The following is a 15,611-nucleotide window of genomic DNA, read 5'->3' as shown; positions in this document are numbered from 1 at the left end:
TGCCCCTCTCTGCAGATCTCAGCTGTAGAGTTTCCAGTCTGTTAGCTCCTCTCTTCTCCTGGTGGGAACTTAGGGCTCAATTCTGACCCTAGTTTGATACACCCTCTCCTGAATCTGAGCTGTGTCACTACGGTGCCGAGGTTAACTAGGAAACAGCTAGTACCAATGTAATATACCAAAAAGGGACTATCTCCTGCTGCAAGGCATTCCAACATCGTCACGTCCCGAACCACAGGGAAGACAGGAAGGGCCGCCAGTTTCAGTTCTTCTAAATCAGTGGTGCTGCGGAAGGTCTCACGGAACATCCTCTGCCAAATATGCTCTATTGATGGCTGACAGCAAAGTTAAGATTGTGGAAGGTTAACCACGGCGAAGGGCCAAGCTCTCACCCAGGCCCTCCTCAGCAGGACGGGGGGAGGAAATAGGATGAGAAAGCTCATGGGTCCAGATAACGTCAGGGAGGCTGCTTACCAGCTACTGTCGTAGGCAAGAGAGGCTCCACTTGGGAAAAATTAATCGAATTTACTGCCAGATAAAATAGATTTGGGTGGTGAGAAGCCAAGGCGGGCATTAAAGCAGCACCTTTCCTCCCCGCCCTGCAAGGCCCAGCACCCCCTTCCCCCAGAGGCCTCCAGCCCCACCGAGCGCCGCAGAGGGAAGGGGCTCAGGGAGCGCTTCCCAGTTTCTCTCGGCCCCTCTGTCCATCTCACACTTTCCCCTGCTCGTGCGTGGGCTCCTCCTCCTGGTGCTGGGATCAGCTGGAGCACGACTGTGGCGGGACGCACCCCTGAAGCAGGAGTGTCAGCAAGTGGAGGCGCAGCTCTTGAGCAGGCCTGGCTGCTGGAGCTGCTGCCCCGCTAAAGGCCTCAGGGTTATTCACAGGAAAACCTGCGCCGCTGTCACGACCACTAACAAAGTGCCGGCGCTTTTGCACTTGCAAGAATTCTGGACGTAGTGGAGTGAGTTCAGCCAAGGGCGATGAAGGCGACCAAGGGATGGGAGCGTCTCCTGTATGAGGACAAACTGGGAGAGCTGGGCCCCTTCGGCCCGGAGAAAGGAGAGCTCAGGGCATCTTCCCAATAAGTACCTGGCGGGGACAGTAACGCCAACAGAGCCAGACTCTTCTCAGAGGTGCCCATCGAAAGGACAGAGGCCTTGGGCACCAACTGAAGCACAGCCCTCCAGCTAGGCCCCACTGACACCAAGCTACAGTTCTGACTGTCTCCTCTTCTGCTTTTTTTCCTTGCCAGTTTCCATAGGAAATAAATAAGCTCTACAAAAGGCCCCAGCAGCAATAGGCCACTGCCAGTGGAAGGCAGCCTAAGTGAAACTTGGGACCAAACAATTAGACCAAAGCTTTAAACCAGAGAGCATTTGAGAAGCGAGCCATATTAATTATTTGGGTTTAATTTACAAAGGGAAAACTAAGGATTTGGGGATTGCGCTGGGGAGACACTATAACATAATTCTGCGTCAAAGGAGAGCATATTTTTCTCTTTGCATAAGCTCATGCAAAACGACTGCAGAGCACTCTGGCTTGGCAGCCCATGACACAGAAGCCCTCAGTTTCACAGCGGCTCATTGATTGCACAAAAACCAGAAGCAGAGTTCTTAGTCATTAAGCGTAGTCATTAAGAAGGCTATCTGGTCAGGTTTGGAAAGCTGAGGTATCATCCTTAGCTCTTGTGTGCTCTTCTCCTGGGCACGCAGTACGCACTGAAAACAGCGGAAGAGGCACAGATGATTGCTGCTGTCAGCATATTTATGTTGTTTTTTTTTTAAATATACCCTGTGAATATGCAAAGGTTTTGAAAGGACAAGGCCAGCTCAGGACAGCTGAAGCTATCTGTGCTAGTATAAATGCTTATTTGTTATTAGCAGGTGATTGTTTCTCTTTGGCAGGGCGATCAACAAAACAGTGAGGTGGTCTGAAGCCTTGTTCAGATGAGTACACTGCAAACGCCAGCCTCTGAGTTAATTATCTGCTGCCCCTCCTAATCAGTGGGCAGAGAGAGGATTTCTTTGATACGATTCCAGTGACTTCAGACATCTGTTTTAAGATTTTGACTTGATGCACAGAGACCCACAAAGAGTCATTCAGAGAGGTCATTAAGAGACGGAAAATTGCAGTCATTAATGTTATGTGAGATCGTATCCACCATAAACAACCATGCAAAAATGATGGCAGTTTTGAAAAGACTAAAAATTTTCATCACAGCTCTCATAAAATTCCATGTCCTTCTGAAAGCTCAAGACTAGGAGGCTATAGTCAGTACAGACAACTGTCAGCTTTCACTTAAAACTAATGAGTCTGATTTTGGTTTTTTTCCCCCCCCCCAACATACCATCGTGGAAATATGCTTGAAAATGACCATAAGACATTTAGGAAACGGATATGCCAAATGGTATAGTTTGCATGCAGTGGGAGCTTAGACTCAAGCTTGAATGCTTACGCTTGATATTATTAAATACAGAACATAACTGAACTTCTAGTAAAGGCGAATTTTTGGGGAAGAAAAGGGTATGTGAAGCTGCTTTTCTCCCTAATTTTTTCAGTTTCTAGGAAGTTTTACATAATTCTGATTCATAAGATTATTTTCATTCTCTCTTTCTGTTTCCTTCATTGTGGAGATCTTGATTTGTGCTCAGGGACAAAAAATTGTTGCCTACAGAACAGTAAAACAAAGAAAGATTTTTCCTTAAAAACAAAATTGGCGATGGATGAGACTCGAATTGCTTGGTTGCCATGTATGTATTTGGCAGGACACTAAATAAAAAAATGCTTAAAAAAAAAAGAGCATTACGTGAGCTGCCGCGTACACAAGTATGTTCCAGGAAATCTGTCTGTGAGAGTCTCTGCAATGACCAATATTTGTTCCGTACAGCAGAGATGGAGGACATCCATCCGTCTCCCCTTTCGCTGTTTGCCTTGGCCCAATCCCCTGTCCTGGCATCGGCTGGAGGTTTTTGGATGCAGCTTCCACAGCTGGTAGTGGTTTCTCGTGAACTGACTGAACACTTGCTGAGGTTAATCACCATCCTCTGACCGCTGTCCCAGGGAACGCAGGTAGTAACCTGTGCTTTTTGGTGCAATGAAAATGACCGATGCAAAAAAATTCCTCTAACAGAAATAGCAACTTCTAAGAGGGCCCGATGGACATCTGCCTGAAAGTAATCTATTTGTCTATACGTATACATGCATGTATACATATTTATATTCCCAGTACAAACAGCAAAATTTAGTAATGTACTGCCTCATGTGTACTGCTTCATATCATCTAATGGTGACACGTGTATTACCAGCAGTGCGCTATGTTTTCTAGTAGGCTTTGAAGGGCACCTTGAGTCAGGGTGAGAGCATATTTAGGTTAGATATTAGGAAAAACTTCTTCACCAAAAGGGTGGTCAGGCATTGGAACAGGCTGCCCAGGGAAGTGGTTGAGTCTCCATCCCTGGAGGTATTCAAAGAACGGAGAGATAGGATGCTCTAAGACATGGTATAGATGGACTTGGCAGTGCTAGGTTAACGGTTGGACTCAATGATCTTAAAGGTCTTTTCCAACCTTGACGATTCTATGATTCTACATCCTGCCTGATTACAGCATTTATTTGGAGTTTTTCTTTCTCTTTGTGGTTGTGGCTCTCTTGGCTGACCCCTGCTTCCCCACAGGGCACAGCACGTTCCCTTCTGGCATCTGGCGCCTGTGGGGGTGACACGGCTGCCAACAGGAGTGCCACCCAGCATCCCGAAGGGATTGAATTAGACTTGTTTCATGTTTCTGCATCTCCAGATTCCTGCTGCTCCATGGGAGTGGCAGAAATGAGGGACCCCATTAAAGGCCCTTCACCCGCAGGTTTCCAACAACAAATGCCACAGTGCCCCCCTCTGAGCTGTCCCGTTTCTCCAGACATCCTTCAAAGTTAGAAAACGACATCTCCGTTCATATGGTCTTCGTTCCTTCTCAGTGCCCCCGGCTCCAAAACAGCTGCAGCTCAGGAGCCAGGTGTCACTTCAGCGAGAGACGGGCCTGGGATAACTCTGGGTCCTGCTGCATTTTGGAGGCACCTCCCCGCAACAAGCGCGCCCCGCGCTGGGCCAGGTGTGTGTGGGTTGCAGGGACTTCTCCACGGCCATGCGCCCTTCCTGGTAGAGAAGAGAGGAACCGGAGAGGAAAGTATTTTCCCCTGCCCTCCCCTCTTCATGCCTACAGTCTCGGCCTCTCTGTGTTTCCACTTCAAACCCAAATGTCAAGGAAGAAACTGGCAAAACCCTATTTTCCTGTCTGCCTGTTCCAGATTGGTATGGGGCTGTTTTAAGACACAGGATACCCAAGTGAACAGTTGGCTGGGGAGGTGGCATCTCTCAGTTTCTTCTTTTTGAATAACTAACAATCTGATAGGAGACATGGAAAATAACATTCCTGTCATGTTCTTCTTTGAAAATGAAAAAAATAAATTTAATTTGGTAATGCAGGCGATTATCAGAGGGAGCTTTTAAGCAAAGTTTCCACAAAAGCAATGGACATTTTACTTCTCGTTTCTCTCAGGAATGAGTACACCAAGTACGAGATTTTCAGGTTTTCCTTCGCAGTCCAAGGAGATGCCATTAAGCTTTAGAAAGTCAAGGACGGAAAGCACAGGGAGATACTCACTGCCTGTGTGCCTGCAGTAAGTGCATCTAACCAGCTTCCCAAGTTCACACAGGAGAAACTCTGGAGGCGGCACACTGGGATTTGTCCCTTGCCACTCCCCCTTGCCTTCCACGTAGATACTTAACTTTCCATAAAAGTCTACACTTTTTGTCGTAAGCAGGATGCCTTCATAGCTGTTGCATTCACAGTCCTTCTGAAAAGTGGCCTCTTCCAAAGAAGTACCTGGGCACTCTGGCATGAGCTCATCCACGTGGAGGAGAGGAGTGTGCTGACTTTCCTCTACAGACATTCTGGGGTTGGTCTAATCGAGACGCGGCTCGCTCTCTGTCGTGATGTTAGTGCCGTGAAGGCAATAGCTAAAACACAGGCAAGAACTTACTTTTATGTTATTAGTACTGACTATGTGAAAATGCAAGTTCTTGTGGGAAAAACAGCACTTTCAAAGCACGCTGCTGAATTTCAGCTGGTTTTTTTCTTTGCAAAATAATGATGCTACAATTACAAGCATAATTACCAAACTAAGCTATATTTTTCCATAGGAAAAATAACACAATTTAAAGAATTAAAGTTGGAACAATTACACTGTCATGAGGCCGCCATGCTCCAGCTTTCTTGGCCAAGCCAGCCCAGCTTTCTTGTCAAATTCAACAGTTGATGCAGTGGCATCAATTCAAATCGGTCTGTGCCAAAATGCATGAAGAAGAACGAATACATTTTAAACTGGAAAATATGGAGAACACAGGCAAAGGCCTTTACACCTTTGAAGAAATATGTAATAATACCACAATGTCCACTCGTGGAATCTGCCTTCAGAGTACCTGGGAGGTGGCTGTGGCGCGAGCTTGTATGGGGAAGACTGCCCTGCCGGATCAGACCCAGGACATACCTTTTCCAGAAACCTGGTTCTAACAGAGGTCAATGAGCTCTGCCTTGGGGGAAGGTGGAGTTCCCTCTCTCCTTCCTCCTGCCCCTGAAATCTTCAACAACTGTAAAAGAGAAGTCTTTTCCTTGCCCATGGTGGAAGGCGGCATAGACTTTACAGCAAGAGGAGATACTAGCGTACTGAAAGGCACTTGGCAGGGGGTGGTTAAGGGTTTTTTTCATACCTCTGGTCATTTTATGTTCCTCATAAAATTGCCTTGCCCTATTTTAAAGCCTTTGCTGCAGTGAAATGCGGGGTCAGTGAGACCTACCAGCTGACTGTGGACAGTGCTAACCATTTTCCTTTTACATTTTAATTAGCATTTAATTTTATTTTCACATTTTCATCTTTTCCTTTCCAGTTTGTATTCAGTGTCTTTTTCTTCCTACATTCCTTTTTAAAGCTTTTCTGAAGGCTTATTTTATGGATAGTTCAGGCCTACATATTGCAGAAAGAAATTTCTTCTCGTCAACAGCCTATTCATGTAGTAATATTGTTTGGTGTGATAGTTATTCAGAGGCACTTTTGGTAAGGAAGATAACCAATGCCCCAAAGTGGCCCAACAGAAAAGAAGAGCTAAATCACGTCATTAAACAGTTTACTACTAACGGTAGAACACGTTCTGGGGGAAACACATTTTCTAGCTCTTTCTGCACTGACTTGAATCTGAATGGGCTCTGAATTGAATGAGAGCAGCTGACTTCAAGGGGAAGCCCCCAACATCTTCTCCTTGGTTGTACGACACAACGCTGCTTGTCTTGGCTTGCCTATCTCTTCCATATACGTACTCAGAAGCATGAAGATCAAGAATAAATTTGACTTTTACATCTCTGTTGTGTTTTCTTTCGTATGCCTGCACTGTGCCATGAGAAACCATCTGTCCTCAGGGACGGGTAAAGGCAAAACCAGAATGCAATTCTGTTCTCAACGTGGCATCAGATGAAATGCCAAGAGACCAAGTGTTGGGTTTTAATACCGTTCCTCTCTGGTTTCAGGGGAGCTGCCACAAGGCATGCCCAAGCAGCCATGACTTCAGATGGAAGCCCACACCTTGCAGAGAAACGTGTGCTTCCAAGGAACTGAAAGATTAAGAAGGAATAGGAAAGGCGTTCCTAACTCCTCTGGGAACAAATTGTAAGCCCAGTTCCAATGACAACACTGCTTGAGGGGAGTTTTGGTGAATGAAGGAGAAAGAAAAAAATGGAGGCTTGAGTACCTTTTCCTCTCAGCTCACAGGGCCGCCAAAGCCACGGTGACCTCAAATCTTCCCTTCTGTGTATCACCTTTTCTGAGCTGCTCTTCTTTCATGCAGTCTAAGGCATTGCTTCGATTTTGGCAAGAAGGCATTACTTGTTGGGGATTTTTTACTTAGATTACTGGGTACCGAGGAGGGCAAAAAGAGTGCTCATTGACATTAGGTGGTACTTCTTTGGCCTCTCCTTCGCTTGCTTGCTTCTTTTGCTTGTCTTCATCGATGGCTTTGTAGCCATGTTGTACAAGAAGTTATAAATACGTGCTCAAATTAGCGGATGGCTTTGGATAATGTAATGCATTCAAGAGTCTTTTTTTCTATATGCTTGTTGATGACATGAGGCAACTTACATTGAAATGTCTGAGGAAAATAAAGAACCTGGGGACATATAAATAATAAGAGGCCACGCTCTTCTTTCAGACTGCCTGTAGCACACTGTACTCATTTATAAATGGAATGACTTTAACACCTGAATAGCAATCTACACCCCCGCCCCCAACAAATCCTACGTGAGCAAGAAGAAGGGCCATGCAATACGATAAGTACTCTTATCCTTTAATTGTTTAGATCACGTTGCACCGCTGGTCTCTAGGCAGAGTTTGTGAGGGTCTCCCCCTGGGTATTCTGGGCATTCCAGCCCAAAACCTCTGTTGCAAACCCTATCGACAGATCTCAGTAATGTTGCAAATTTCAAAGCAAGGAGGGGAGGGAGATTTGGATTTGAAACTAACATTTATTTCACCCATTCACATGCATACCGTCATATCCACCTACTGGCAAGCAGCTGAATGTGTATTTCCACCTAGTCTGGACAGAATTACCCGTGGTGAGAAGTATTATATTTTTTCTTATATGATAAACTTTCATGGCAAGGGAAGGCCATGAAACTCTGGGAGAACCTGTCCAACGTGAAAGCTATGCAACAACACTACGTAAATATTCTACAAGTAAAAAGTTGTGCGTGTCCCGCAAACCCACAATATCACATTGTTCTTACCACTATGAACAGTCCACCATTTTGGTCCACTTCAGCTGTTTCCATAAGCAGTTCCATAGCTTTTCTTTTCCCAATTATTTTCACTACTCGGGCGATTAAATCTTTCTTTGGCTCACAAAGCCTTAGAGGAGGGGGGGTAAAAAAAAAGAAGACACATTCATTGTCAGTATAATTTCTCAAGTAAAACTGACCATGGAACTTCCATAATGAATAATTCATGTGCTAAAATTAAAGACTCTATACATTTAAATATGTTTCAATGGCTTCTTGAATCAGATCTCAAAATACTGAGCTTCTGAGGGACAGTTTTTTCTAAAGCATGCATTTTTAAAATTTGTTTTAATGAAAATGCATTGAGTGATTATTTTTCTTCTATTGATGTGTGAAAGCTTAAACCGAATATGAAACTGTATAAATCTCTGAAATTAAAGCATAAAAGTCGGCTGTGCATTTCACAGTTAAAATGACAGCACCTTTTACAGTTAAATCAACAATTAACTGAAGACAACAGTAAATGTAAAAGCTCCCCTGTATCATGTGCCATTCAGACAAACCGACATAATGAAAAAGAAATCGGGATGTTGCCTGATCTGTGACAACCTATAAAATGCAAACAAGACAAAAATATTGCAATATTACTGAGTTAAATTGTATTCTTTAGCTAGCAACAAGGTCCTCACACAGAAATTTTCATTCTCAGTCTGCATGAAGGGAGAGGCTTATATAGCACCAATTCACTGTGCCAAAGTACATACTCTCACTGGAAAACATTGTAAGCCCACAAATCACTACTACTTGGCCAGAGCAAGAGTTCATATGCTCAATTCTCATTTTTTAATGACAAAGCTTCTCATGAAGCACAGTCCTAGGCACTAGAGCTCAGTGGTTTTACACTTTGGGAACCAACAGACCACCATCATCATTACCTCAATTTCTTGAAGACCACTGTCTAGCCTAATTGCTCCAAGTGACATTACTGTGCTGTAAAGTCGCATATGTTACAGCGACTACATAATAGAAGGTGTCTGACCACAGGCATGAACCATGATTTAGAACAACCAGGCTAGCTTCAACTGTATGACTGAAGTCACCTGAAATTAAATGTTCAAACTCCCATTTCAGTGACAATTGTCCTAATCATGAAAAGGATTACCCAACCCACTTGACTTTACATGTTGTGTTTAATCTCACTGAGTTCAATGAATGATAAGGCATCAGAAGGTAAATGCTTTCTTAAATATTTACAGGATTGAGTTCTAAATTGTGAATTATTGGAAGAGACGGAAATGTTTCTCAAAGAAGCAGAGAACTTGAAGATAACCAGGATTCCTTACAGAGCTGCTTCAATAGACCTTCTGTTAGGAGCAGGGGCAGCTTCAGCAGCCAAACCCCCACCTAGTGTTCATTCTGGCCCTGCACAATCCTCCTGTACCTCCTGTGTACTTCAACAAGCAGCTGTGCACTGCAACAGGAACGGGATCAGGTAAAGGGCAAAAAATGGCACAAGATGGTCAGAAAAACTCTTTGATTTCAGTTCACTGTGTGAGCCAGCACAACAAAAGGTTATGAATCCAGGCAGAGATGGCGCAGCACAGATCAAACAACACTGCTGTGACGTGTATAACCACAACCCTACTGATGCAGTTCAGCACCACTACTACTATAAACGATTAGAAAAAGAGGTTTCTGCCCTATTTTAATCAAGCTCAATATAACAAAGGAAAGTTTATTACAAGAAACATGCTCAAAGTTTTCAAATTTAAAAATGAGCAGCTACCAAGAACTGATAACAGCATTAATAATTGCCTAGTTGCTGTATCTCAGCATATGGCAATAGTAAGTTTCACGTGTAAGAAATCAACGATGGATCAATAAACCCAGGTTTTATTTAAATGTCAAGCTAACAAGTGGTAAATCTTGTAACGCTCGTTCCCTATTTAACACCACTTTCTTCCCTTTCATCACGGAAAAAAGACTGTGTCAGTTTCAGTCAATCTAAGTAAGAATGACTGCAGTCACGTGCCCTCCCTCACACCACCCGTCCAGCGCTGCCAGTGCCAGCTCAAAGGAAATGGTGCAGCAAGTTGGTTCGAGAAACAAATCTGTCTGCAAACTAACTCTTCAAAAAAAGCAACACGCTTTTGGACAGATAAGTTTTCTGACTCAGCTCAGTGTGCAATAACTAAATGGCAGGACCGTGAAAAGAACTGGATGGTACTAAGTGTGCATATGGCTGGAACTTGGTAACCCCAACACTGGCTTCCATAAATTAGCACAGAACTGCAGCTCCGTTTCACAACACAGAAAGGGGCAAGGCTTGATTTCAGTGCTGGTGTCTAACCTTGGCGCAGCCCTTGGTTACAACAGCAGCAAAACATTTTCTTCAGACAAGCATGTTCTGTGTAAAGAATACGTGTATTTCAGAAGCTGTGTTCTCCAAAACACTACACAGTCCAAGCTACCTACAGTTTCAAAGATTTACAACTTAGCGAGATTTTCATGGTGACCACAGGTGTTCATTGGTGTCCAACTCCAAACACGCATCTTTACTCACAGGGTATTTCCTAAAAAAGCCACTACTAAATTCGTGTGTTGTGGTTTAAGCCCAGCCAGCAACTAAGCACCACACAGTCGCTCACTCAGTCTCCCCACAACTCGGGGGGGGGGGGGAGAGAATCAGAAGGGTAAAAGTGAGAGAACTTAGGGGTTGAGGTCAAGACAGTTTAATAGGTAAAGCAAAAGCCATGCACGCAAGCAAAGCAAAACAAGGAACTCATTTACTGCTTCCCACTGGCAGGCAGGTGTCCAGCCATCTCCAGGAAAGCAGGGTTCCATCATGCGTAATGTTTACTTGGCAAGACAAATGTCGTAACTCCAAGTGACCCCTCCTTCCTTCTGCTTCCCCCAGCTGTGCCCCCTCCCAACTTCTTGTGCACCCCCAGCCCACTGGTGTGAGAGGCAGAAAGGCCTTGATTCCGTGTAAGCACTGCTCCGTCTAAGCACTGCTCAGCAGTAACTAACACATTCCTGTGTTATCAACACTCTTTTAGCACAAATCCAAAACATAGCCCCATACTAGCCACTCTGAAGAAAATTATCTTTACCCCAGCCAAAACCAGCACACTGTGTCATGAGAAACAATATTTTTCCTTGCCATTGTTCTTAAATAACAAACCTTTGCAGTGGATCTTAAAAAAAAAAAAAAAAAAAAATCGACAGTATTACTGTATGCTTCTACAAGATACCAGCCATAATGCTGCATTTTAGTCCCAGGATTTTGGAAATACACACAAGGCACTCACGCTTTTTGTAACGTGGTATGACATCTTACATATTTAGCAGTAAGAAAGCTTTTTTCCCCCCCTCTTCTCTTCCATCAACAGCTTACCAATACTTAAGGAAGTGAAGACAGACTGTTATTAAACTCACCGATAAGCAATTTCATCTGCCACTTTTTCATCTGAATCTTCTTCTGTTATCTCATACCTTCCTTTATATTTCATTTCTTGTCTTTCACCCAGTCTATCTTTTACAGGCCGCTTCCGTTTGAGAAAGCCTTGCCCATTTTCTGCTTCTGCTGGCACTGTTTTCTTGTCATCATGCATGTATTCATCCAGTTCTTTATCTAAAGTCTCTGCCTCCTTCTGCTGAGCCTCCTTCATCAGCTTTTTAGCCAATAAATAATTGTAAGTCTCAGACTGCCTGCTTCTGTCAATACTACCATCCATGCCTAGAATCCCAAGTTCAGTAGCCACCGCATCCTGAGTCTGCTCCTGAAGCACCACACCCCAAATGTTGTTGACCTTCTTGCCACCTAGAGCAGTTTGGTTTTGGTGGCTCTGGCTAAGCGGAAAAGGCTCAGATTTAGCAGGAGGGAAGCTGAAACACTTCTGTCGTTTTCTTTTCCACAGACAGCTGTCATCATCAGATTCAGAAAAGCTCTCGTCACTTGAATCCACACTTTTGGTTGTTCGATAAGGAACACTCGGTGCACATGATGAAATGCTGCTCTGGAATGGTCTGCCTGAATCATTACCATCATGTGATTTCTGAAATGAAAAAGCACATGTCCGTTCATTTAGTTACTCTTGGAGATTAAAAGAACTATCAACTCACACCAAAGATTTGATTAGCTAGTAAACTTAATTCTGACTGGTGACTGACTGGCCAGTTCTCTAGGAGCATCTTTTGGACTGCCGCTGACAGGAGCATTCTATGAAACTTCTGCATTTTGAATGCTCGTATATGAAAGACGGCATGGCTGCTATAGAAAACATGTATCAGGAGTCACTAACCTACTTAATGTAATCTTTGTTGAATGAAATTAAAATTATCGGAAAATAATTTTATAAATAAAAAAAAATTTATAAACAAAAGACTGGAAAAGCTATTAAAAGTCCCAAATCGGACAAAGACACAACACGCACAGCAGTTCTAAGAAAGATTAAACACATAAACCATCACAGCAACTTAGCAGAAGGTTTTTTAACATTAAAAAATTAATATTATCTCCGGAGTCTGAAAGGAGTCAAGACTAGTGATCTGCAACCACAGTAGTGTTCCCAGAGGCTCAAGTGAGACGAAAAAATGACCAAAAAACACAAAACCAAACCCACAAAAGTGGGATGCTGCTCAAACCTTGAGAAGTTAAGTGTGTATTATGAGTCTCTTTCAATCGGGACAGCATATGACCAGCTGGGGACAGTAGTACCGTACAGAAAAACTGGGGGTTTTCTTCCTCAAAACCAACAAGACACCACAGACTCACTATGGCTTATCAATTAGGACAAAAAATGCTAAAGGTTTCAACATACTTTACAAAAGAAGTCCCACTGCTATAAAGATATATTCAAGGAATGCTGTTTCCCCATACACCAGACAGGTGAACTAAAATACGAAAGCCAAACCCGCTCAAATACGCATAACCTGCGAAAGCACCACGCTTAACTCAACTCAGAATTCTTCCTCCCAATTGCTGGAAATTTTTGGCCACGTTGTCTGTGCTAATCTGCAGTAAGCGTTTTCCTTACTCTCAATTCCAGTTTGCCCTAACTGGTTTCCTATCATAAAGCTACAGGCTATCCTGTCATCTTTAAAAATAAGACCTCTTCCCGCAGTTTCAGGGGAAATAAAAACTCTTCCTTTAATCTTACGGCTTTCACCAACATGATGGCATCGCTTCTCTTCCTCTCATCAGCAAACAGAAAGCACAAGTCTCCAACTTAATTTATCACGTTATGAGATACAAACCTTTCATTTAAAGTGTATTCCATAACGCAGAACACTAACAACTCCAGAAACTAACGGAAGAAAACAAAAACCCGTATACATACGGTGTCATACACTGATTTACCTCGCTTTGAAATCTTTCCCTGCCTGCACACCACGACAAATTCCTCATAAACTCCCTAACACCCTAACACGAAAACGACGTGAGACACCTGGCAGTAACTAACATCTCTTCAGCAACTCACGGATGCAGAAGAGTTGGACAGTCAGGGGAAGGCGGGAACCGCCGCTCACTGCTCTCACGCGCTTTCACAGCGGCTCGTTTCCATCGTTCTCGAAGCGACCGGCGGTGCCGGGGCGCACTCGCCTTTCCTCACCCGACCCAGTGCCCAGCCACGACAAGAGCTCCCCCGCCCCGCGGCAGCACGCGGTTTTCCCAAAGGAACGGGCGCCGGGGAAACGAGCCGGCTCCCGGGCCCAGGGCACGGGGAAGGCGGCGGCCACCCCTGGGGAACCCCCCCTGATCCAGCCGCCCGGGCGCTACCGGGGCCCCCCCTCCCGCAAGCGCCGAGCACCGCCCCGGCTCGGCCGCCCCCGGGACCGTCCAGCGCCTCCCGCCCTCCGGCCGGCAGCGGGCCACCACGGGCGGCGGCGGCGGCGGCGGCGGCAGGGGCCCTGCGGCTGCGTTCTCCCGGCTGGGCCTCCCGCGGCCCGCCGCCAGGGGTGGCGCGGCTGCGGCTGGAGCCCGGGCCCCGCCGCCTGCCCCCTCCCCTTCCCCACCTGCTGCGGCTCCCCGGGGGAGCCGACGCCGGGCATGTCGGAGTCCGAGTCGGAGAGCTCGCCGTCCTCCACGTCGCCCTCCATCCTCCGCGCCTCCAGCGCCATCTCGCCGCCGCGGCGCCGGGGGCGGAGGGAGGAGCGACGGGCGGGCGCAGCCGCGGCGCGCGGCGACCCCCCTCTCACCAATAGGGAAAGCGGGCGCCCGTGACGGAGGGCGCGGTGCGTCTCGGGAGCGCCGGCCAGCGGGCGGCAAGGGAAGGGAAGGGAAGGGAAGGGAAGGGAAGGGAAGGGAAGGGAAGGGGAGGGGAGGGGAGGGGAGGGGAGGGGAGGGGAGGGAAGTGCGTTGCGCCCGGCCGCCATCTTGTCGGCGGCGGGGAGGGAGGCGGCGAGGCGGCGGCGTTTCGCGCCGCCCTCCCGGCGCGTCGTCGTGTCGCTGCAGCTGTGGAAACGGCCGGTGCTGCGCAAAGAAAGAAGTTGAGATGAAAATCCGCCCCGGTCGGCTTTACCGCGGGCTCGGGGTGGCTGGCAGGGCCGTGCGCGTCCGTCGCCTCGGTGGCCGCGGGGGCCGCCCAGCGCCGTGGGCGCCGGCCGCGGCGTGCAGCTCCTCGACACAAGGGGCGATAACAAGCTGTTGTATTAGCGAGTTAGTAAGACGCGCCGTTTTGATCTCTACAGCAGATTCTTGAGGTATTTCTTACCAAATCGTGAAAGAAAAGCAGTTCTTGCTTACGCAGCTGCGTGGACAAGCGTCTGTTCCCTGCTAGTCAGCGGGGACTAAGTGACCTCCCGGGGTCCATTTCAGCCTAAATTACTGTATGCTCCTATGTGTTAATTTACATACGGCTCAAGCTGTCATCTGTGCACCAGAAAGCTAAAATGTCACTGTGCAAGGGTGTATGTATGCCTCTATAACAAGCACGGAGTATTAGGTTGATGAAGGGATTAATAATCTGAAGTGGAGCTATTTTTATTAATTGCAACAGTCCAATCCAGTTCAAACCAGGCAGGCAAACTTAAACCTGTGAAAGGCCTCCCATGCCTGCCATGCCCCACTGAAAAAAATCATAGACTGATCAGGATAAAGCACAAGATAGAAAAGTCGTGCCATAATTTCTAGGGCTGTTAGGAACCTGTGTTAAACAGCTAAAAGAATTGTGATCATGGAGTTTAAGCTCTCTCCTTCCTTCTTGTGAGTAATGACGCAGACGTGGTGGTACTTGGTGACACAAGACTAAAACTGGAGATGGGAGTGACAAAAGTGATGAACGAATATACGCATATACCAAATATACTGCACATACCGAATATACCAAATGTCCAGTATCCTCAGGTGGTATAAACGGATGTAGATTAGATAATTTCATCTGAGGACAGGTCTGCAGTGGTGGAAATTCAAATACACTGCACATTGTACAGTATTACATCTCTGCTTGCAGAGGCGATGAAGTGTAATGCTCATTTATATAAGGAAAAAAATAAATGTGATTGTCATTTCTTCACAAATGTTCACGGACAGTGATTCTTCAATAAAGGGAAAGAAATCGTGCTGCCACATTTTGTCTCGGAACAAATGTTTTTCCCACTTGGTGTGCTCCCTAAATGGAAAGTGTTAAGAGATTGCTGGTAGGCATCCTTCAAACTGAAGGTGAGAAAATGAGCGTTTGCTTCAATGATAGGCTGTGATGCTCAATGGTCAACAACTTCCCATTTGGCTGTGCCAATTAGGAGTCCAAAGGAGGTCTTTCTGGTTGTTTTAGCTCTGAGTCATGCCAGATAGAT

The 15,611-nt window shown here is 45.9% G+C and overlaps 1 protein-coding gene across 25 annotated transcripts in view; it reads right to left on the bottom strand.

Moving 5' to 3' along the window:
- The window catches only part of LOC148050511 (phosphorylated adapter RNA export protein-like), a 28,087-nt gene extending 13,968 nt beyond the window's left edge, over window positions 1-14,119 (bottom strand). For 5 of the 25 annotated variants that reach the window (XR_015700885.1, XM_087741161.1, XM_087741165.1 and 2 more), the window contains exons 1-3: window positions 13,833-14,114; window positions 11,253-11,872; window positions 7,824-7,944 (exon numbers count right to left, since the gene is read on the bottom strand). Coding sequence is in view for 15 of the 25 variants with exons in the window: in XM_087741161.1 (XP_087597287.1) it covers window positions 7,824-7,944; window positions 11,253-11,872; window positions 13,833-13,937 (846 nt within the window). In the remaining 10 variants the exon portion in view is untranslated. The other 20 variants (XR_015700881.1, XR_015700880.1, XR_015700882.1 and 17 more) reach the window with 14 other exon arrangements.
- Between the last annotated feature and the right edge of the window lie 1,492 nt (window positions 14,120-15,611).

The sequence above is a fragment of the Nipponia nippon genome, unplaced genomic scaffold, assembly GCF_047370975.1.
Source record: "Nipponia nippon isolate SJK-2023a ecotype South Korea unplaced genomic scaffold, ASM4737097v1 scaffold_8, whole genome shotgun sequence".
NCBI lineage: Eukaryota > Metazoa > Chordata > Aves > Pelecaniformes > Threskiornithidae > Nipponia > Nipponia nippon.
The sequence above is the reverse complement of the archived record's forward strand: the minus strand, read 5'-3'. Positions and strand labels throughout refer to the sequence as shown.